The sequence below is a fragment of the Schistocerca piceifrons genome, chromosome 7, assembly GCF_021461385.2.
Source record: "Schistocerca piceifrons isolate TAMUIC-IGC-003096 chromosome 7, iqSchPice1.1, whole genome shotgun sequence".
Taxonomy (NCBI): Eukaryota; Metazoa; Arthropoda; class Insecta; order Orthoptera; family Acrididae; genus Schistocerca; species Schistocerca piceifrons.
In genome coordinates, this window is record NC_060144.1 from 342838803 (window position 1) to 342863206 (window position 24404).

Consider the following 24404-nt stretch of genomic DNA (forward strand, 5'->3'; position numbering starts at 1 on the left):
ATTGTTCCTAACGGAATAGCATCACAGGCTTCCTCAATTTGGTCTCCAAATGGTGCAAATGGCTCTGAGCACTATGGGACTCAACATCTTAGGTCATAAGTCCCCTAGAACTTAGAACTACTTAAACCTAACTAACCTAAGGACATCACACACACCCATGCCCGAGGCAGGATTCGAACCTGCGACCGTAGCAGTCCCGCGGTTCCGGACTGCAGCGCCAGAACCGCTAGACCACCGCGGCCGGCTTGATCTCCAAGATCATCCAGTGTTTGTGGACTTGCAGTGTATACTGTGTTCTTGAGAGTACCCCAAAGACAAGTCTAGAGGTGTAAAAACAGGGGATCAAGTTGAAAACTCCACACTCCCTCTTTGACCTATCCATCTTGCATGTAATGTACAACTGACATATATCCTACATCAATGTGAAGGTGATGTGGTGCATCTCATTTTCAAAAAATTCATTAAAATCAGGAGTTACCATATGCAACATTTCTAAGTAAGAGTCCCCTGTGACAGTGTAAAGTAGTACATCCCAATTAACCTTCCAGAAGGCGGATGACACAAGACTCATACTCCTGGTAGATTAACATGTCTTTCCTCTGTTGCGTATGGTTTCTCGCTGGTCCTGTACACACGATTATGGTAGTTAATTGTTCCACGAAGTTTAAAGGTCACTTCTTCTGACCAAAGAATTAGATCGTGGAAATGTTGCTCTTCTTCGCATCTGTTAACGAACCACTCACAAAATTCACCTCACCTATTGGGTTCATCCTCAGTAAGAGAATGGAAAAGTCCTGGAATGTAAGCCTTCAATTCCTGAGCCCGCTGAATTCTATGAACACTGCATTTGCAGGTCCCAATCTCACGAGAGCATTGCCTTGCAGATTTATTCGGGATTGTGTGTATGCCTGGATCACTGCGTCAACCCTTTCATTGTGTGCTGAACATCTCTTTCTTCCGCAATGTCCCACCTAAAAATCCTGTACTGATCCTCTGATGTCAAACATATTTCAGATTTTTGCATTTGTTACCCTTGGTGGTGAGGATGTTCCAAATTCAGCCCTCCTGCATCATCATACCTCACTCACATTCTCTGTTTTCCAGTAATACTTCAGCACACATTTCCGTTGAGCCAACAATAACACCATGTTTACAATCCTGGAACAAAATTACCCACAAAAACTGCCTTTCTATCTTCTTTAATTAACGAGATATTCAGTTTCAAAAAATGTGTACATTATATTGGGACACCTTGTATATAAGATGTATAGCGCCTTGTTAGATGTAAGAGAAGACCTAATGGCTTTAATGTTGCCAGAATAAATGAATAACTAAATAGATATTTACGAAGTCCCATGATTCTGTAATTTATAACATCAACACCAGTGTGGAGTGCCAAATTACGCGAAAAACTGCTTAGAACGGTCGAAGTTGTAATGTCACATTTCTTTACTACTTGATGAACAGTTTCGAGCCTAAGCTTTTCATCACATCATCCTAGCAAACAGAAACCAAATAGTAAGTAATACGTACATTACAAAATAGTGCCACAGAACAGAGATAATTAATGAATTTGGTACGTACCGCGAAATTATGCAATAACATGCACTAAGACAGCCACATGACTAGTCATTCCATTTATACAGATGTTTGAAAATTAGTGCAGGATTGAACTTCATTCACCTAATTGAGACATCGCAGCGTGGAAGACATTAAGAAGACTATGGCAGAGGGCGCTTATCGTAAATTTGCCGTCTAGCAGCAACTTTATTCTACATTTTTTCTTTTCTCTCTCTCTTTTTCAGCTTATTATAAAGTGAAAACAAACATTACAAAATACATGTTCTTAATACAAACATAAATCTTTGCAAGAAGGTAGTTTAATTTACAACCTGTAACGGAATCAAAAATATGTCTATACGTCATCACGACGGCATCATACTCGCCACGTCGATGAAATAAACTTTGAAAACTTCGACGACGCTATTAATACGAAAATAAGGTCTCAAATCGCCAACAAATAGATCCATAGACAAATTTGTACAGATCCCTCAGTACGATATAGCAAAATAATAACTCCAACAGTATGGAAACCACACATTCAGGTAGTAAACAATTAAATAAAGTCAGGCCCCATCGCCAAGTATAAATCATTACATACAGCAGAAAATAGAAAAAAAACAGCTAAGTACAAAATGGGAAGATAAGAAAGACACTTTTGTACAAAACCAGACAGGCAGCTATAACACAGTTAAACGAAAACCAGAGTTTTGTCACCTCAGTGTAAGAATGCCATGACATCAGTGACTGTGTTTGTCTTTGGAAATTGTTTGTTGTACGAGAAGCAGGAAGTGGCGTATACGGAAGTGATGTGTGTTGCCGGTGGAGCAGTTCCCGGGCTGCCGGGCAGCGTGCCGCTTCTTCGCGGAGTTTCGGGCGTCTCCGCAGCAGCAGCGCCAGCTGCAGCCGGTGCGCGAGACGAGCGCGGCCGACCTGCTGGTGGTGCTGGGCGTCGAGCTGCGCTGGCCGCGGCCGCCGCGCGCAGGCGCAGGAGCAGGGGCGGGCGCCGACGCCGACGCCGGCAGGCTCGTCTACGTCGTCATGTGGCGCCCCAACGACACCGCTCGCTGGGCACAGGTCACCCAGGTCAGTCAGTCGCCAGTCTCTCTATCATCTGTCATCTGTCTACTTCCTGCAGTATCTAGGCCCTTTCTTACGTCAAACTAGTACCTTTACAGTTTACTGTGTTGGCATAATTACTGTTACATAAAAGAGTATATCAACTATTTTTTTTTGGGGGGGGGGGGGGGGAAGCAAGTTGCAGCAAATAACGTTTATTGAGTTTTATTATTTTTTTATTATATACTGTTTAAATACTGACCCTACGACTTATCTTAGAAGATAGATTAAGGAAAGGCAAACCTAACTTCCTAGCATTTGTAAACTTAGAGAAAGCTTTTGACAATGCTGGCTGGAATACTCTCTTTCAAATTCTGAAGGTGGCAGGGGTAAAATACAGGGAGCGAAAGGCTATTTACAATTTGTACAGAAACCAGACGGCAGTTACAATAGTCGAGGGGCATGAAAGGGAAGCAGTGGTTGGGAAGGGAGTGAGACAGGGTTGTAGCCTCTCCCTGATGTTATTCAATCTGTGTATTGAGCAAGCAGTAAAGGAAACAAAAGAAAAATACGGAGTAGGAATTAAGATCCATGGAGCAAAAATAAAAAAAATTGAGGTTCGCCGATGACATTGTAATTCTGTCAGAGACAGCAAAGGACTTGGAAGAGCAGTTGAATGGAATGGACAGTGTCTTGAAAGGAGGGTATAAGGTGAACATCAAGAAAAGTAAAACGAGGATAATGGAACGTAGTCCAATTAAGTCGGGTGGTGCTGAGGGAATTAGATTAGGAAATGAGACACTTAAAGTAGTAGACGAGTTTTGCTATTTAGGGGGCAAAATTACTGAAGATGGCGGAAGTAGAGAGGATATAAAATGTAGACTGGCAATGGCAAGGAAAGCGTTTCTGGAGAAGAGAAATTTGATAACATCTAGTATAGATTTAAGTGTCAGGAAGTCACATCTGAAAGTATTTATATGGAGTGTAGTTACGAACGGAAGTGAAACATGGACGATTAATAGTTTGGACAAGAAGAGAATAGAAGCTTTCGAAATGTAGTGCTACAGAAGAGTGCTGAAGATTAGATGGGTAGATCACATAACTAATGAGGAGGTATTGAATAGAACTGAGGAGAACAGAAATTTGTAGCACAACTTGACTAGAAGAAGGGACCGGTTGGTAGGACATGTTCTGAGGCATCAAGGGATCACCAATTTAGTACTGGAGGGCAGCGTGGAGGGTAAAAATCGTAGAGGGAGACCAAGAGATGAATACACACAGCAGATTCAGAAGGATGTAGGTTGCAGTAGGTATTGGGAGATGAAGAAGCTTGCACAGGTTAGAGTAGCATGGAGAGCTGCATCAAACCAGTCTCTGGACTGAAGACCACAACGACAACAACTGGTTAAATTTGAAAATCCCAATGAGAAACTACATACTTTTACACATAGAAATCACAAATTAAATGTCCGATTACACGGTCAGAAGAGGCTACAATAAAGGATAAAAAAGTTGACAAAGTTTTAATTTACGCCACCAATGGTGCATGTTGGAACATACCAAAATTTTACCGATAAGAGCCTTCTCAGTTTGAAATATCTGACATGAGAGAAGTGTCTTAATTGTGTCCATAGTCTGCACACACTTAGAGGGGCAGGAACATCTTTTGTTGGTCTGGTTTGTCTAATAAAATGGTGAGAAATGTTGCAAAAGATTGCTCCACCATCCATCCAGAACCGGTGGCAGCACCAATGCATCCAAACGGCCCCTTCACGGATAAAATGATCTTCAAAATTTTATCTTGGAAAAATAATCATATTTGGAATGAATGTCCCTTGTGCACATGTAGCAGCTGCTTCTGTCACCAATTCTCCCCGTTCAGCAGGGCTCACAATTCCAACTTCTTTCACAACTTCGCGTGCAGCTATCCTGTTTGGCTTCAACATGGTACTTACACCCTTTTCATCCACGTTCCAAGTTCTGGAAGGGGGAAGAGTGTGCCGAGAGTAAACAACTACTAATTTTTGGAAAAAATCACCAACTTTTTTCCAATACATGGTGTCATTTTTCTCAGACTTGTGCTTTCAGGTTGTCTGATGGAGAGATCGGTGTTTCTCTCCAAAAATCGTGAATGCCAATCGGCCCCAGCTATTTTCTTTTGTTCCCAAGATGATGGCATTTTAATGTTAAAGACTTCTGCACAAAAATATCTCAGTTTTCGAACTTCCTCTTTGTTCAACCCGAACATAATTTTGTTGGATCTCAAGATATAGTAATTTTTTCCTGACTGTCTGAAAACACTTTCCTATGTTTAGAGTACTCACAAGAAATTTCCGTCTGTCTCCTTTTACTTTTTGATGAATCGAGAGAGGGCACAGTAGTAAATATAAAACTGATTTGCACTTTTTCTGATAGAATAATGGATCTTTCTTCCATTTTCTAGAACCAAAGTGACTGATCTCGGCGTTACATCTAAAGGTGTCCAACCAACCTTATCTGTTTTGCGTTTTTAATGACGCATTTTCTTTACCTGAAAATATAAATTTAGACTGAATAAACGTAAAAATACCAGAACAAGTGAAAGAAAATCATTACATTAGCCAACAGTCATAAATATTCGACCTAACCAAGAACGAGGTAAGTTAAAATACTCTGTTGCAACATGCCCCGCTTGGCACCGCCACATAAATCACAAGTAAACACCCCATCAGTGACTTAAAACTAAAATCAGTTATTTCATTGTTGAACTACAAAAAGTAACCACTTATGATTTGTGGAATCTAATGTTTGTCACCGAACGTTTTATTATACATACAACGTTTTGGAAACTGTAAACTGTTACTCACCACTGACGATTTTGATCAAAGAAAGAGAACACAAAGAAAAACGTCTTCTCGCGCAGACTCTGACCATCACAGAGAGTATAACACGCAGTTGAAAGTGTCCCCACACGATGGCAGCACCTGATAGGATACTTCGAGAAAAAATGCAGATGTTGCATTTCCCCTGCTGCAACATGCCGCTCTCTCCCCTATACTATTTTATTTACAAGGCGTATTCACGTTACAAACTTCTACGACTTGTAGAGGAGAATGAATACTTTGTATTTTGAATAGCAACCCATGATCGGAGACGTATTGTTTCCGTTGTAATACGTTTCAGTTAAGACGTGTAATGCGTCCACGTCTGCAGAGGGAAAAAATGTCGCAGTGTTGCTTGTCCTGGTGCGCAATACAGTAGGTAGGATGATGTGCACTATGGACTACTTCTTGTGGGAGCGTATGCAACGTTTAAGTTACGCGACTCTTGAGAAAGAGGAGGATCAGTTGGCACGAGTTTTGGCAGCTGCACTAGAAACTGAAGAGACACCCGGTGGAACGGAGAATTTTAATGGCTCTGAGCACTATGCGACTTAACTGCTGAGGTCATCAGTCGCCTAGAACTTAGAACTAATTAAACTAACTAACCTGAGGACATCACACACATCCATGCCCGAGGCAGGATTCGAACCTGCGACCGGAGCTGTCGCTCGGCTCCAGACTGTAGCGTCTAGAACCGCACGGCCACTCCGGCCGGCGGAACGGAGAATGTGTACCACAACATGGTTCGTAGGTAATATGTCTGTAACATCCTTGATGGTCGCCACATCGAGCCGCTGTTATAACATATCAATACTGTTCTCTACGTACAGTACGTTAGGTACTTTTTTGTTTTGGCATCATGTAAACACATAATATTGAAGCGTTCATTCAGACAAATGTGCTTAAGTGAATAATTGATGTTTCGTTATGTTTGCCTCCGAATTGTTGCTTAATAATTTTACTGCGTCACGCCTAATTAAATACTTCAAGCAGAAGTGAATGAATTAAAAATGTGATCTGAAACCGTCGTAGAGCGGAAACGGCACGTTTCCAGACATTGCTCGCTATTCATAGTATTATGTACTCACTCTACAAGTAACAGGAATTTCCGAACACTCTGTATAATAATTAAACAGGGTTGTGCACGTAAAATTTGCTCTAAGTACTATACTACGCACTGTCGCCCGCCAGTTGTCACATATTTTTTCGAAGCTGTTGTGACTAAGTTTTGTATTATCAATTTCTTTTCATTATATAATTGTTACATGCTTGTCTGTTTGTTGCATCTGCTCTTGGTGGGCAACAATTCATGCGTGATAGGCGAGCAGACTCTAATCGGCGCCAGTTTTCCGTGCGACATCCAGTAATATAATATAAATTTACAAAGACGGGCAGAAATGAGGATGAAAGGACTTACAGGTAGAACATGGTTAAGTACTGATTGTCTTGATCTAGATTCAGTTGCATATAGATAGTCCGTTACATGTATATTGCTGATAGAAGGAACGGTCATTTAATGAGCGTCTTTCGTTGAGGAAACTGTATTGCGTTTTGATAAAACGCCCACTGTGGTTGTATTTATTAGAGTACCGTAAAATTGGGTGACTTGGTAACGCTTCAAGACTTTTTATAACATAGTCGAATGAAAATACGTACTATGACGTTTAATTTCCACGCATATGAAGTTTTATAGCTTTATTATTTAATGTTGATACCAAAAAATGGCTCTGAGCACTATGCGACTTAACTTCTGAGGTCATCAGTCGCCTAGAACTTAGAACTAATTAAACGTAAGTAACCTAAGGACATCACACACATCCATGCCCGAGGCAGGATTCGAACCTGCGACAATGTTGATAGCAGTAAAGTTTTTATTAGCAATGAAGTATCAGAAACATTTAATATTAATTGCCGCAAAGTTATCCCCTCCCCCGCTCAGAATGACGTAGTGACTTGAAGTGTATGGCAGAGAACTTAGAGTTGAATTTATCGGTCGGGAAGATGAAGTGACCCAGTGTTTCTGTATGATACACAGTTATAGCTTTGTTACAAGTTCACGCACGCAGTTTTATGCTATTTCATCCTCAGAAAGCAAAACATTTGTCACAAAGTTTGCCAGTTTGGTGACTTAAATTTTTTAATTTTCCTAAAATCCTTATAATTATGGGTCTATCATAACTGAAACAAAACAGAACGAAGGAATAGACGGAACTACATTAAACAAGATAATTAAACACTAGTTTTCCACACTTACTCACGGATCTTTTCAGTGGAACTGTATGAGAAAGAAAGCACATCCAAACACTTATACTGTAACACAGGTTATTCTTTCAAACTGTCAGCCACTTATGTACAAATTCATTAGTATAAGAGGAAAAAACGAGGACATTACATATTTAACACAATATTCACAGCAACTGCATGTTTTATTCAGAAAAAATGGCTTACTGCGAATATCCCTTTCTCTTCATTACTAAACCATTCATAAAAGTGCCTAATTTCATTAATGAGACTTGTTTTCTACAATGACAATTTCAGTAGTCACATTTGATTCTGCAGGCATGTGTGCTTTCACCAGCCTACGGAGATAACTTTATTTGTTTTCTAATCGCTGAAGAAATTTTTTTCTAAAATTTAACTATTACACAGAAAGACCGGCAAATAACATATTTGTATCGGTTTACCTTTAGTTAGTCAGTTCTTCAAAGTTATTGGCAGTAGCAGGAAGGTTCGAAGAAATCTACGAACACTTTTTTGCATCTCCAAACGAAATGGCTTTGGATCAATTCATGTGTAATGCACGTACTTGCAGCTTTCATCTATAACGACAGTAATGTGCAAGAACGCACTGCAGGAGATCTGTATATTGTATGTAGATCCGAGTTATAACGCTTAAAAATAAGAAGCTGGAGCGCGTTCTTGTCACAAACTGATGCATCAGTCACAAAATTTGCTAGTTTTACGGTAGTTTATTGGAGTGTGACTACTTAATGTTGAAGAGATTCAATTAATTCCACGATCTTGCAACACACATGCCTTATTATCAGGAAAAAGGCAAAGATAAGTGTAGCAGTCTTTAGGATTACACGAGTGAAATGGAGGGGGGTTGGGGTAGGGGAGTTTTAGTTCCATATTCCATGGGTCATTTTGCACTGTAGACCGTAATGATGTGGAACGAGTCATTTTACATGAACATCGCAAATTAATTTGTACAAACGATTACACGCTTTTTTCCCTACGGAGCTGTCAGAGAGAAACTTTGTCAGTTTGTTATCGGGTTTTACTTTGCTCTTTGTCAGACGTTTTATTACTGGGTAACACTCCGTCTTCAGGCCACAAGTGGCCCATCGGTACCACCCGACCGCCGTGTCATCCTCAACTGGGGATGCGGATAGGAGGGACCGGTGGTCGGCACACCGCTCCCCTGGTCGTTACGATGGAGCCGCTACTGTTCGGTCGAGCAGTTCCTCAACTGGCATCACGAGGCTGAGTGCACCCCGAAAAATGGCAACAACGCATGGCGGCCTGGATGGTCACCCATCCAACTGCCGGCCACGCCCGATAGCGCTTAACTTCGGTGATCTCACGGGAACCGGTGTATCCACTGCGGCAAGGCCATTGCCACTTCATTACTGGGTAATTTACCAAAATTTTTGTTTCAGCATTTTGCACCCCTCTTTGTTCTAAAGACAACATTAATATTGAATAATGAATCACATTTTTCCTTGTGGTATTGTAATTATGTACCTTATTGTTTGTTTTGAACTATAGTGGATTATTTCAACATAATTCATGAGGGAAAAAATATACTGTAAAGCAGTACTCAGAATGCCAAAATATTTAAACAGGTGTCTACAAAATGATCGTGGCGAGCACCAGATATTATTCTTACAGCACGTTTTTGCGCGGTGAAGACTTTCTTTCTTAAAGATGAGTTACCCCGGATCATTATAAAATATGACATTATTCAATGAAAATATGCAAAGCATGTCTCTCCGCAAGATTTAAATGATTCTAAATCCAAATGTAACTGAGCTAAGTTGTTTTAGGAGTTCCTAAATGTGTTTTACCCAATTTAAATTCTCATCAATATGGACCCCTAAGAATTTTTAAATTTCAACCCTATTTATTATTTCCTCTCCATATGTTACACTTAACATTGGTGCAGTACCTGTAGATATGCAGAACTGTATACGTGTCTTTTTAAAACTGATCATGAGACCACTTGCAGGAGGCCAGTCAGTATAGAACTTTGTTTACCGTTTCTTCTGTTTCTGCACATATACTTGGACTGATTGCAGTACTATTGCTTGAATTGCAAAGTACAACTTTCTGGATTCTTTTCGTTGGATATGACATTATCCTTTGGTCGGCTATACTGTCAATCCCACAAAACATCAATTTATCTAGGAGAATATTGAGATTCACACAGCCAAATATGTTAGAGATGTCTCAGAAAATAACAATCTCGCAACACATACAGCTTACTATCTACAAAAACATAATGTGAAGGTAGGGTACCTAAAGCGGCTTTAGGGTTCGGGTGGTACAGGAAGCGGTGACATAAAAAAAAACCAAAAGTGGCCAAATCCCTGGTGTTTGAAGTTAGGTTAGGTCGCTAAAAAGTAACAGTTCTTATGACAGTTGACCAATAGGTATGGTTGTCGTGGTTGTGGAGCTTAGAAGAGAATGGCATGACCATCTTCCAAATCTGAATGCTATCCCTTGTCGTTGAAACACTTCTCCCATGCCTTTTGTTGTTCTCTTCATTTCCTGATAATTTTGGCACTTCGTCGTTGCCGGTAGATGTTCAACTGTTTCCTTTCTTGGCGCATCTATGGTTTTGTTTGCCAATATCTGCCGTGCCAGTATCTGTATTACAACGTTATTATAATTCAATAAATGTCGCAAAAGTTTCTTTTTCCTTTGTTGCATGGTTGTTATGAGGATTCGCTCTTCATTGTTCTCTTTCAGAACATTATAACTGGCTATCTTTCCGTGTAGCTGGTCCTCTTGAGTCATCTCTAAAGCTATATTACCGTCACTTCGAAGCGCTTTCTGTCAGCTGTCAGAGCAGTTGTCGCAGCGATACAGGAGCACACTCCAGTTGAATATTTTGAATGTTTTTTTCTCTTTTGTACACTAAACGACTTGTTCACAGGTAGGTGTGTTTATTCACTGAAAGACCGTTTAGGTGTTGCAGTCGTTTTCTAAATTGCATGATGCATCTGATCTGCACTGTGAGTAAAATCAAAATTTCCCTCAATCTGGATGTCAGGCGATTTATCATTTGTGGTTGCTTACTGTAAGAGTTTTGACTATTAATTTTAAGTTCATATTTCTTAATAATTGCAGAAAATTTAGAAATTATGTTTTGCATACGGTTTCACCATCAGCTATTAATATCCTCAGCAAAGCTTATTGAGTGCATGGGAATTACAGAAAAAGCGACAATTATTACGAAGTTTCGTATATTTATGACACAATCAATTTGTTATGACATTATCACCACAGGTTTCGCCTTAAAACAGCCATCGTCAGGAGCTTTGAGGGTATTTTGTGAATAAACGTTCATGCATTGTCGACTGAACTGATTTCCTCTATTATGTTAATAGTTGGCAATGCGTGAGGATTTGATCACCAAATGCCGCCCATAATACCTAAAGATGACTAATGTTGCCTGAAACCTGTTGCGATAATGTATTACATCTTTTCTAACATTGTCCTCAGATGTTTTGAAATAATTTGTGTCCCCGCACTTTGATTTTGTGTATTTTTAATACTGTTCTTCTAGCTTTACAGTGTAACTGTGTATCTTTCAAGATCTTTAGGAGATTTTTCCCAGTAATTTCTGTCTTATGCCTTTTCTAGATTAAAGAACGGTATGTAAGCTTCACTATTTCATTCTAACTTCTGTAGCAAGCTCGTGAGTGTTATGATAGCTTCTCTCATCAATATTTTTGGTCCAAATCCAGACTGAACATCCTCGGTTGTCGAAGATGATGGAGAAATGGTACCAGGCGATCTTGTGACTGTCCACCGCCGATATATTCATTCTTGTTCTGGATGTCAGCATTAGTCTCATCGATGTGAAATTTAAAATTATCCAGGCAAATTAAATGTTTGAAGATATTTCCACTGGACACCTGATAGTCATCTTCAGATGAGCCATCAGTCCAGTCAGGTGTCCAGTCGAAACGTCGTGTAGTGCAATTTACGACGACCGGTTGCAATGGCGAAATCTCTTCTAACACTCTCATAGTTTTCCACTTAAGAAGGTCTGTTATATCATCTCTGAGACGAGCGAGTGAGACAGTGACGTTGAAAATATTCAAAGATGACTGTGCCATAGTCAGAGACCTTCGGAATCGTTGGCTAATCAGTGACAGTCCCGATGACATTTTTTCTGTACTGGTGGCTTTGGGGCTCGATGTGTAGTAAACATGATTTGGCACCACCGGGCAATAAGCCAGATAGTCAGCAGTGAATGGAACAGGTAGCAGTGCAGTTACGGACGCTACGGTGTGTCGGCGCTGACGGCGCGTCCCGTTTGTCTGTTGCAGACGCTGGAGCGCAGGGCGCGGCTGCCCGCGACCCCGGGCGCCTCCCAGCCGCGGCAGGTGGCGGCGGGCTCTGCGCGGGTGCTGGTGGTGGACCCGGGCGGCCTCCGCACCGTCTACACGCCCGCGGGCGCCCGACAACCATCAGCTGACGCCGACGCCGCCGCAGCGGCCGCCGCCGTGGCCGCCACGCTGAGCGGCGGCGCAGCCGCGCTGGGGTCCGGACTCGTGGCCGCGCCCGCCGGCTGGGTGCTGCCGGAGGAGGTAGCTACACCGAAGCCCCCGTCTAGTGTCTAGCCTCTAACACTCCACTGTAATTCATATCGATCTCTATCGTTTCCCACCTTTACAGCAAGTCTTCCGGTCTAGGCTGTATATCAATTACCTTTCACAGCATTCTGATGCAATAGCTCCATAGATAACCGCAATACACAGTCGCTCGCGCGGCGAAAGATCAGTACCCAAAGACTGGAAAGTTGCACTGGTTACACCAATATTCAAGAGAGGTAGTGGGAGTAATTCACTAAATTGCACGCCCGCATCATTAACGACAATATGCAGCAGGATTTTGGAATATAATATTGTTTCAAAAGTTATTAATTGTTCAAATGTGTGTGAAATCTTATGGGACTTAACTGTTAAGGTCATCAGTCCCTAAGCTTACACACTACTTAACCTAAATTATCCTAAGGACAAACACACACACACACACATGCCCGAGGGAGGACTCGAACCTTCGCCGGGACCAGCCGCATAGTCCATGACTGCGGCGTCTGAGGCCGCTCGGCTAATCCCGAGCGGCCGTTAATAATTACCTCGAAGAGGTCTATTGACACACAGTCAACCTCGATTTAGAAAACAGTGTTCTTGTGAAACGCAACTAGCTCTTTACTCACACGAAGTGTTGAGTCCCATTAACAATGTATTTCAAATTGTTGCGTATTTCTAGATTTCCAATAGGCTTTCGACACTGTACCACACAGGCTGCTTGTATTGACATTGCCTACTTATGGAATATCATTTCAGTTATGCTACTGGATTCGCGATTTTCCGTCAGTTCGTTGTAAGTGACGAAAAGTTATCGAGTATAATAGGAGTGATTTCTGACGTTCCCCAAGGTAATGCTATAGGCCCTCTGTGGTTCCTTGTCTATATAAACGATTTAGGAGACAATCTGAGCAGGCGTCTTGTTTGCAGATGATGCTGCCGTTTATCGTCTAATTAAGTCATCAGAAGCCCAAAACAAACTGTAAAACGATTTACAAGAGGTAGCAGTATGCTGCAAAAATTGTCAATCAACCCTAAATAAAGAAAAATTTGAGCTCATCCACATGGGTGCTAAAAGGAATCCGTTGAACTTCGCTTACACGGTAAATCAGTCAAATATGAAGGTCATAAATTCAACTAAATACGGGTGAGTTACAGTCACGAATAACTTAAATTGGAAGGAAAACATTGAAAATGTTGTGGGGAAGGCAAATCAAAGACTGCTTTTATTAATAGAACACGTACAAAATGTAACAGATCTACTGGAGTGCCTACATTACGCTTGTCCGTTATGTTTTGGAGTACTGCTGCGCCGGTCGGAGTGGCCGACTGGCTCTAGGCGCTTCAGTCTCGAACCGAACGACCGCTACGGTCGCAGGTCCGAATCCTGTCTCGGGCATGGATGTGTGTGATGTCCTTAGGTTAGTTAGGTTTAAGTAGTTCTAAGGGACTGATGACCTCAGATGTTAACTCCCATAGTGTTCAGAGCCATTTGAACCAGGAAGTTCAAAGAACAGCAGCATGTTATTATCGTGAAATAGGGGAGGGAGTGCTACTGACATGATACAGGAATAGGGTGGACATAATTAAAACAAAGGCGTTTTTCGTGGCGGCGGAATTTCAGTCACCAACTTTCTCCTCCAAATGTCAAAATACTTAGTTGACGCCGACCTACATAGGGAGCAACGGTCATCATAATAAAACAACGGAAATGAGAGCTCGTACGGAAAGGTATAGGTGGCCGTTTTCTTCCGCGCACTAGAGTAATAGAAAATTACTGTGAAGATGGTTCGATGAACCCTATACCAGTAACTTAAATGTGATTTGCAGAGTACCGATGTAGATGTAGATGAAAGTGTGTAACATACTCAGCAATATAAAGAATAAGTTCACCTGATGAAATATTACTCACTTACAGTAGCGGAGTGCTAACTTCAGAACAATCTAGGAGTGAAGGCGTTCAAAGGAAGTGTTTGAAATGAAACACTGATTTTTCAAATTTTTTCACTCGGTGTAAGTGGACTTCGGTCTAGCCGGTCGCAAAATGAAAATCTCAGCGGGTATCCGATGTAAGTTGGGACAGATATGTTACGCCCCGTCTGTAGTACACCCTCCGGTAGTCTGTCCTCGCACTTTTCCTTTCTGAGGGCATAGTGAGCACGTAAAGATGTTGCCAAGTAAGGGCGCGTGCTGTCATTGGATTTCTTAATGCTGAGTAGCTCCACCTCATTTCATGGAGCCCACATGATGTAACCGTCATCCGTGACAGCAGCGTGCGGCGATGGTGCAGGAACTTCGAAACACGACGTACAGACGTTCATGTTGTAAGCGGTTAACAAGGAAGCGAACATCAAGCGATGATCTTGTTTAACGAGTGGATTAGGCGATTCGGGAAACTCGCCTACGAAGGACAATTCAGAGGAAGTGAAGACGAATGTTGTCTTCATGGATTGTCCTTCTTCACGACAGTATTGCAGCGCTTTCAATGGTAAGTGTTTGATCATGCACCACACAGCTCGAACTTGGCTCCGTCTGATTTTTTATCTCTTTGCTCATAAGAGCCGTTGGCTACGGGGACAGCATTTTGGCACAAACCGCGCCTTACAGACAACGAGCAGCAGACCAGCATAAATAATTGTCGGAAAAAACAGATGGCTGCGTTTTGTGATATTGGCATTCGAAAGTGTGCACAAGGCTACGACAGATGTCTAAGTCGTAATAGCGACTATGTAGAGAAGTAACTGGAAGGTGTAGCTAAACGTTGAAAATAACACAGTTTTGATTTTCACTATGGTTTCCATTTCGCGCCCGATAGGAACTTGAAAATAGCTCTCGTACGACTCGGGACCGTGGATTGTAGAACAGACCACAAGACGGTCAGGGTGGTCTGGGCTGGTGCCGAGAACAATTAGGAAGCAGAGTGGAGGAAAGACGTCATGCTGAGCTCATGTGTAGCCCCACTCTCCAGCCGTCTCTGGCAATCAGCACTTAAATTTTCTTGCGCTCTCCCCATTGGTCAGCCAATCATGACGCGTGGAGATCTGTCAGTTAACTTACTTTGCAGAAACACCTATCCTCTGTTGATGCAATCACTCTCCTTTTCTCTTGGGCCTCACTAGTCGTTACACGAGTACAGATGTGAAACTTAAGTAGGAAATTTTTTTAAATTTACCATAAAAATTCCCGCCACGTCTTACACCGGCGGGATGAGCTGCACAGTCATCCGCTTGAAGTGCGTTTACGCCAGAGAGCCTTGCACATACAAGAAGTCGCCGTGCGCCAGCGTATGCTTCATGCGTAAGGGAATACGTATGTGCTGCTGCACTTTCCTTCCTCAACAAGTGCGCGTGCGTGATTCCATTCTCACCCACATATAAGCACGTACGCTGTTCGAGTGATCAAGATGTCCACTTTGGTAGCGGCAACTGTCACTGCAGCCGTTATACTTTGCGACCAAGACGAAATCATAGAAAGAAGCCTACGAAATTGGATAATTAATATCATATGTAATAAATCTGTGAGCTTGAGGCAAGACAAAGTTGGTAAGAAGCATTATGTTTAATAACTGTACTCGGGATTTTGAAGAAATGGACACTGCTTCATCCTGTTAAGATGGCAAGAAAAAAGACATGTGTCGAAGGAAATAGAGGGACCAGGTTAAGGCTGACGTTTCCAGTTCTCGTTACCGGGTACAATTATCCCAGTCTGAAGTTCCATTTGCCGTCCGGAGTGGCCTTGCGGTTCTAGGCGCTACAGTCTGGATCCGAGAGACCGCTACGGTCGCAGGTTCGAATCCTGCCTCGGGCATGGATGTGTGTGATGTCCTTAGATTAGTTAGGTTTAAGTAGTTCTAAGTTCTAGGCGACTGATGACCTCAGAAATTAAGTCCCATAGTGCTCAGAGCCATTTGATTTTTGAAGTTCCATTTCAAGGTCTCTACGACTTAGGAATCTGAAAACATCCCAGAAGTATTCCGGGCTTTGGTGAAACTCCTGCAAAACTACGTTCACCGGGGTTGATGACCACTTAACGTTTCTTCCTCTTGAAAACAGAACCCTTATTTCATGCTTAGCGTTTACAGTAAACATTCCAAGAAGATGCTAACATGTGCTTATAGTTATAGACATGGATCTCTGTAGGGGTATATGGAAAGGAAACACCGCAAGGGTAAGGTACTATGATTACAGGTTCACTAGTCAAATCCCATCGTGGTTCGAGTATGTTTGGGGGGGGGGGGGGAGGCTCTTTTTTTGTTAAAAGGGCTTAATTAAATTCTGTAGCTTCTTCTTCAACAATCTTCAGCCTCCCAACTGTAGAGAAGTACGGTTTGATACTGTGTGAGGTTTATCTCGCTATTTGGGGGACTTAAGGCGACAAGCATATGGTTCTGCAGCACCTATACAACAGTGAATCAGCTGTTTCAGTTACGATGCCTGTTCAAGAACACAACAGCGGAGAGTCGCACTTGGGTTGTACGTACCGACCCATCTCGGATGCAGAGATTGAAAAGCGTGCACATGGTGGCCAGAGCATGCAAATTACTGGCATACGAAACTTTGCACTATTGCCTGAGAATTGTAGACATAAAAAATAGGTTAAAACAGTTATCCGTTGTCAGTGACTTTTTATTTTCTGTCACCACTTCGGGTGAGTGAAAGGATTGTATTATACTTTTGTTTGATGTTTGTAGCATGTTGTCTATTTTGAAGTTTCTCTACAAAAGGGGTGTAATCAGTGCTTTTTAATGCCGGATGACACAAGTTTTCGTTGCACCGACGTCTATAGAAGAGATTTAAATCACCAATTTCCTCCTCAGAACGTGACGATGTAATGTTGACTCCCATGTGCGAAGGGGAAAACGACCATCGTGGTAAAATAAAACAAACCAGAGTTCGCGCGGATTTAGGTGTTCATTTTCCATACATGGAAGAATCGAGAAATACTCTGAAAGTGTTTCTATGAACCCATTGCCAAGCACGAAAATGTGGACTCCAGAATAGTGTAGTTCCTACAGAAGTACTTTTGTACCAATATACTAGATCTGATGGTGAAAGCACAAAAATTCACCTAATGGGATCAAGGCATTTGTGAATTAAGTAGTGTACTTTAAATGAGATGAATAGAAGCAATTATTAGCTTCAAAAGAAATGATTGATGAATTTAAAAAGATATTTGTAAATTACTTGGGGCTATGGACCTCATGTCTTACTTTTAATTTATAATTAGATTTGGGACCTATCTCACGTTTTGTATAACAAAAGGAATCAAAAATTTGGGTTGCCGTTCACCACGCAGATAGGGGTGAATAGAAACAACAGAGTTAATCTTATTATTTGTTTTATATACTGGTCTTTTGGATGAATAGGAACATGTTAAAGTCTGTTTTGGATCTGGCACTAAAAGAAATAAAATTTCTCCAGTTCAAAAATAGCCTTTTCCACCTACAGAATACAGACTACAATCTAAATGACTACTTACTTTTCCCATATTTTTTAATCACGAAATAATCTCTTGGGTTGAGAACATAGCCACATGGGTTGTTCACTTACGTCAAATTCTTGGTGTTCTTCTGAAGAAGCATCTTCAATTAGTGTTTCTATTCACCCCACAAATTCCAAAGGTACCACCCTAAATTTTCAATTAGCTGAAGAACAAGTCAGATTAAAGCATACTTCAAAAAACACAATGGTTGGTTAATGAAACGGGATAGCAAATTTTCTTATCATATGTTAAAATTAAAACAACAATAAGTATTACGTAGAAGCAAAGTTCGAAGTAAGCAACATCAGCGCCAACTTTTAAATCCATAATTTCCCGTTAGACTAGCTTACTAACTACCAACCTAGACAAAAAAATGTTTGAACGATATTCCCGTTTGCCTTTCAACACAGTAGCACTGAATTTTCTTGGGTGTTTGTTTCTGTTCATGTTCACACCTTAGTTTCTGTTGCTGTAGTGGTCTTCATTACGAAGACTGGATTGACGCACCTCTTCGTGCTACTCTATGCTGTTCAAGCCTCATCTTCGAATAACTACTGCAACTCATTCTTCTGGATCTGGTTAGTTGCCATCTCTTGGTCTCGTGGAGGGACACCAACAGATGGTAACTAACCAGATCCACGACTTTCACATTCCACTTCCCTCCAATGCTGAATTGGTTATCTTTTTATGTCGCAGGTTAGGTTCTATCAGCCGACCTCTCTTTTTAGTTAATTTGTGCCGCAAGTTTCTTTTCTCACTAATTCTCCTTATTAATTACGCGATCTGCCTCTCTAATCTTCTGCAATGTTCTATAGCATCACATTTCTTAGGCTTCTAATCTCATCTTGTCTAAACTGTTTACCGTCCATGTTTCACTTCCCTACATGGATACATTCCATACAAACACCTACTTCGGCCATGTTCAGTTATTTTGCTGCTCAAATAGTAAATCTCATGTACTGCTTCAAGATTCTAGCTTCCTAAGCTAGTACCTTCAGACACAAATAATTTTATTTGGCTACATTTTATTGATGTTTGTCTTGTATCCTCCTTTTAAGACACTATCCATTCCACCGGCCGGAGTGGCCGAGCGGTTCTAGGCGCTACAGTCTGGAACCGCGCGACGGCTACGGTCGCAGGTTCGAATCCTGCATCGGGCATGGATGTGTGTGATGTCCTTAGGTTAGGTTTAAGTACTCGTAGTTCTAAGTTCTAGGGGACTGATGACCCCAGAAGTTAAGTCCCACAGTGCTCAGAGCCATTTGAACCATTTGAACTACCCATTCCGTTAAACTCCTCCTGCAAATGCTTTGCCGCCTCTGATAGAATTACAATGCAATTTCATCGGCAAACTTCAAAGTTTTCCTTTCCTCTCCCTGAATCTAAATTGCTACTCCAAATTTTTCTTTTGTTTCCTTTACCGCCTATGCAGTATACAGACTGAGTTACATCGGAGGTAGTGTACAACCCCACCTTATTCCCTTCTCAACCACTGCTTTCCTATCATGAACATCGACACTTACAACTTCCGTCTCGTTTCCATACAGGTTGTAAATACCGTCTCGCTCTTTGTATTCCAGCCCTGGTACCTTCAGAGTTACAAGGAAAGTATTCTAGTCAACACTGTCATAATTTTTCTCTAAGTCTACAAATGCTACACACGCAGGTTTGCCTTACCTTCTAAGGTAAGACGTGATGTGAGCGCTGCCTCGCGTGTTGCTACATTTCTTCGAATTGCAAACTAATCTTCCACGAGGTCGATTACCAGTTTTTCCCTCCTTCTGTAAATAATTGGTGTTAGTATTTATCAACCACGACTTATTAAACTGATAATTCTGAATATTCACGCACGTCAGCACCTTCTTTCTTTCGAATTATCACATTGTACTTCAGGTCTGAAGGTATTTCGCCTATCCCAAAAATCTTGCACGCCAGATGGTATAGTTTTCTCATCGCTGTCTCTCCCAAGACTATCAGTAGTTCTGACGAAATTACGCCTACTCCAGGGCCCTTGTTCGGTATTTGTCTTTCAGTGCTCTAACAAATTCTTTTCGCGCTATTATATCTCTCATTCACCTTCATCTACCTCCTCTTCCTTTTCTATAATACTGTCTGCAAGTTCATCTCCCTTGTGAGAACCACCTATATACTCCTTCCTCCTTTCAGCTTTCCCTTCTTTGCTTAGTAGTGGTTTATCATCCGAAATCTCAATATTTATACAGCTGCTTTCATTTCTCCTAAGGCCTCTAATTTACTGTAGGTGGTATCTATCTTTCCCCCAATGATGTATGCTTCAAATATCTAGCCGTCCTGCACTTACTGTCAGTCTAATTTTTTCTGAGCTTTTATATTTTCACCTTTCGTCAGTTAAATTCAGTATCTACTGTGATAGGCAACAACATCTAGTAGGCCTTGTCTGTTTCAGGTTACCTTCCGTTAGGAAAGTGGGTACGCTCAGCGAATGTGATATGATTTTATGATTTATAAATTGTAGAGCGCAGCAAACAGTCGCAGTCGTCCTTTTTTTTTTTTTTTTTGCAGGATTTATTCGGCAAATACAGATTTCGGCTAGTGACTGGTCATTGTCAATGCACTCTCCTCTAGTTTCGCTACATGTCAGTGCCCTGTCGTTGTGGCGTCAGACAATTCAAAGAACTGTGACTCATGCCCGAACAACTGACATGCGTCGAGACTAGAAAACAGTGTATTAATAATGGCCAGGCACAAGCCGAAATCTGGATTTGACAAATAAAACATGCAAAAAAAGGAAGATTAATTGCTGCGCTCTATAATTTATAAACCTTGTCTTTTGGCTAATTGATGCTCTGCTGTCTTCACTACTCATCTCAGATCTACCCATTCGTCTTCTACTGAATTCCTTTCCCCTCTTGCCTGCTATTTTTCCGTCTCTTTCTTTCCCTACTATTGAATTCCAGTCCCCCATCACAATTTGATTTTCTTATCCCTTAACGATCAGAATAAATTCTTTTATCTCTTGGTACATTTCTTCAATCTCTTCATCATCTGCAGAACTGGATGGCATATAAACTAGTACTACTGTGGAAGGTGTTGGCTTCGTGTTAATTATGGCTACGATGATGCGTTCGTAATGCTGTTGATAGTAGCTTACCCGCATTCCTTTATTCTTGATCATTATTAAACCTACTCTTGCAGTGCCCCCGTTTGATTTTCTATGTATATGTGACTTCAGCCTATCCATTTCGCCTTTTAAGTTTTCTAAGCTACCTGCGCGATAAGGGCTTTAGGATCCCACGCTGTCCTGATGACGACATCCTTTTGAGTAGTCTCCGCCCAGAGATCGAAATGAGGGACTATTTTACCTCCAGAGTGTTTTCCCCACAAGGACACCATCATCATTCATCCATACAATAGAACTGCATGACCCCAGGAAAAATTACAGCAGTAGTTTCTCCTGGCTGTCAGCAGTTAGCGGTACCAGCACAGCGAGGCCATTTTGGTTGATGTTACAAGGCCACAGCAGTGAGACTTTGTTTCTTTTCACCCCATTTTGCGGTATTTGAATAAGATCGCGAGCTCCGGTTTGATAACGTCACACTTTACTGAACATGTCTCGAGAGCATTCATCTAGCATAGGTGGGAGGAGTGTCTGACCTGACTTGCGTTCAGTTCTTGAGACGCCGTGGCGGCGCTGTTTTTCCTTCCGACAGAAGGGCGGAGTGTGGTCGGTGCGGGTGCAGTCGCTGATCCACCAGGGGGTGCTGGTGATCGCGGAGCTGTCGTGGCGGGTGCCGCCCAAGGAGGCGGAGCGGCAGCGGCGCGCCGGTCACCAGTACCTGGTCACCTGGGAGGTGGACGGCGGCGGCATCACCGGCAACCTCTACACCGACTCAACCTGCGTCACGCTCTCCCTCTGGCCCGACACTGTCTTCCACATACAGGTAACTACTCCATTCTCCTCTAATAACCCAGAGAAGGATCGATAAGAGAGATGGAATGGTCATGGGGCTCAAAGGTACCCCAGTCTCACCCTCAAACAATCCAGCAGAAGTGTTTACATGCAGGGTGTGTCAAAAAGAATGACCTGATTGTAGAGTGTAATAATTAGGAACCAGGCACCATGCTGGACGGGAAATATGTGCTCACTGGACAGGCATGTCCTAGAGTTTTAGAGAATCGCGATATATACCAATCGATGCGTCTGCTCAGTCGTCCTGTAGCAAGATGGCGTTTGCTCAACAGAAGGCATTTCGTGTACTACAATTTAGCAAGAGTGAGGCAGTGATTAGAGCCCAGAGTGAATTTAGAGCCCAGAGTGAATGTAATGGAAGTTTAGGGATTGATCTGCCTTTGCCGAAAAATATTCGTCACTGGTTAGTGGGAAGAAGAAGAAAGATTAGGCTTTAACATTCCGTAGGGACCGCGTTCATTACAGACGGCTTTAAGCATTTCATGGATGGGGAAGAATCGTCCGTGCTCTTCCGAAGGAACCATTCCGGCATTCACCTTGAGCTATTTGAGGAAATCATGGAAAACTTGGATCTGCATAGTCGGGTGCTAATTTGATCATTGAAATAATTCAGCAAACGTTAAGGTGAAGTAGACTGAAGACAAATCACAGCGCAAATGGAAAAATTGGAATACCTGATATGACGCTAAATACTTCAGTATATCGATGCAAGAAGGAATACAGAAATAGAAATCATTTAGAAATCAAGTAAATAAGAGGTGCAGAGAAGCTAAGGTGAAATGGCTGCATGAAAAATGAGAAGAAATCGAGAAAGAAATAGCTGTCGGAAGGACTGACTCAGTATATTGAAAAGTCAAAACATCTTCCGTGAAATTAAAATCAAGGGAAGTAACACTAAGAGTGCAAAGGGAATTCTACTATTAAATGCAAAGGAGAGGGCGGATAGGTTGCTGGACTCTGTGAGGGGGGGCGGGGGGGGGGGGGGGGGGGAGGATTGTCTGACGACAAGAAACAGGAGTCGGTGTAGAAGACAGAAGACATGGAAGATGCACTAGTAGAATCAGAATTTACAAGAGATTTATGAGACTTAAGATCGAATAAGGCAGAAGGGATGGATAACATTATTCAGACTTTCTATAATCATTGGGAGAATGTGTAACAAAACGACAATTCACATTGATGTGTAGAACGTGTGAGTCTGGCGATATACCATCTGACCTTCGGGAAAATATCATCCACACAGTTCCGAAGACTGAAAGAGCTGACAAATGGGAGAATGACAGCACAATCAACTTAACAGGCTCACCCATCCAATTCGCAGCTCGTGCATCCAAGTCGCTGACAAGAATAGTACACAGAAGAATGGAAAATGAAATGGAGGATGTTTTGGATGTCGATCAGTTTGGCTTTAGGAAAGGCAAAGGCTCCAGAGACACAATTATGATGTTGCGATTGATAATGAAAGCAATACTGGAGGAAAATCAATTCTGGTTCATAGGCTTTGTCAATCTGGAAAAGCATTCGGAAAAGCCAAATGGTAAAAGATGTTCGACATTCTGACAATAATGTGGGTATGATATAGGGAAAGACGAGTAGTATACAACTTGTACAGTAGCCATGAGGGAATAATAAGAGTGGAAGGCAAGAACGAAGTCCTCTGACTGTAATGGGTGTAAGTCAGGGATGCAGTTTACTGTCAATCAATATATCAAAGAAGCAATGACGGAAATAAAATAAGGTTCGCGAGTTGAAGTAAAATTCAAGGTGAAAGAATATCAATGATAAGATTCACTGACGACATAGTTATACTCAGTGAAACTGAAGAATAATTACTGGATTTTCTGAATGGAATGAACAGTCTAATGAGAGCAGGTATGGGTTGAGAGTAAATCAGAGAGAGACGAAAGCAATGAGAAGGAGCGGAATAGCAACATCGACAAACTTAACATTAACACTGACGATCAAGAAGGAGATGAATTTAAGGATTCTGCTACCTAGGCAGCAAAATAACCCATGACGGACGGAGCAAGGAGGACATAAAAAGCACACTAGCACTGGCAGAAAGGGCATTCCAGGATATAGGAAGTCTACTGGTATCAAACATGGGATTCAATTTGAAGAATAAATTCTAAGACTGTACGTTTGGAGCACGGCATTGTAAGGCAGAGAGACATGGACTGTGGGAAAACCAAAAAAGAAGAGAATCGAAGCATTTGATATGTGGTGCTACAGAAGAATGTTGAAGATTAGGTGAACTGCGAAGTAATAACCAGGTTATCCGCAGAATCCTGGAGGAAAGGAATATGTTGGAAACACTGACTAGAAGAAAGGACAGGATGATAGAACATGTGTTAAGGTATCAGAAATTAGCCCCCTTGCTAGTAGAGAGAATTGTAGAGAGTAAAAACAATTGGGGAAGAGAGAGATTGGAATACATCCAGCAAATAATTGAGGACGTAGGTTATAAGTGCTACTCGAAGATGAAGAAGTTGGCAGAGGGGAGGAATTCGTGCAGGAGGGAGGGCGCACCATACCAGTCAGAACGCTGATGACACACACACACACACACACACACACACACACACACTGAAGTGACCTTTGATACAGACTTTAGTACCCTCATGCAATTGCTGAGCATAAAAGGAACTTGTCTAAAGTGAGCGATTT

General features: G+C 41.9%; 1 protein-coding gene across 1 annotated transcript in view; it reads left to right on the forward strand.

The window, feature by feature from the left end:
- Nucleotides 1-24404, forward strand: part of LOC124805693 — a 262026-nt gene that overhangs the window by 214936 nt on the left and 22686 nt on the right. The window contains exons 4-6 of the mRNA XM_047266263.1: nt 2392-2646; nt 12044-12304; nt 21478-21708. Of these exons, the coding sequence (XP_047122219.1) occupies nt 2392-2646; nt 12044-12304; nt 21478-21708 (747 nt within the window). The remainder of the gene's footprint in view (nt 1-2391; nt 2647-12043; nt 12305-21477; nt 21709-24404) is intronic.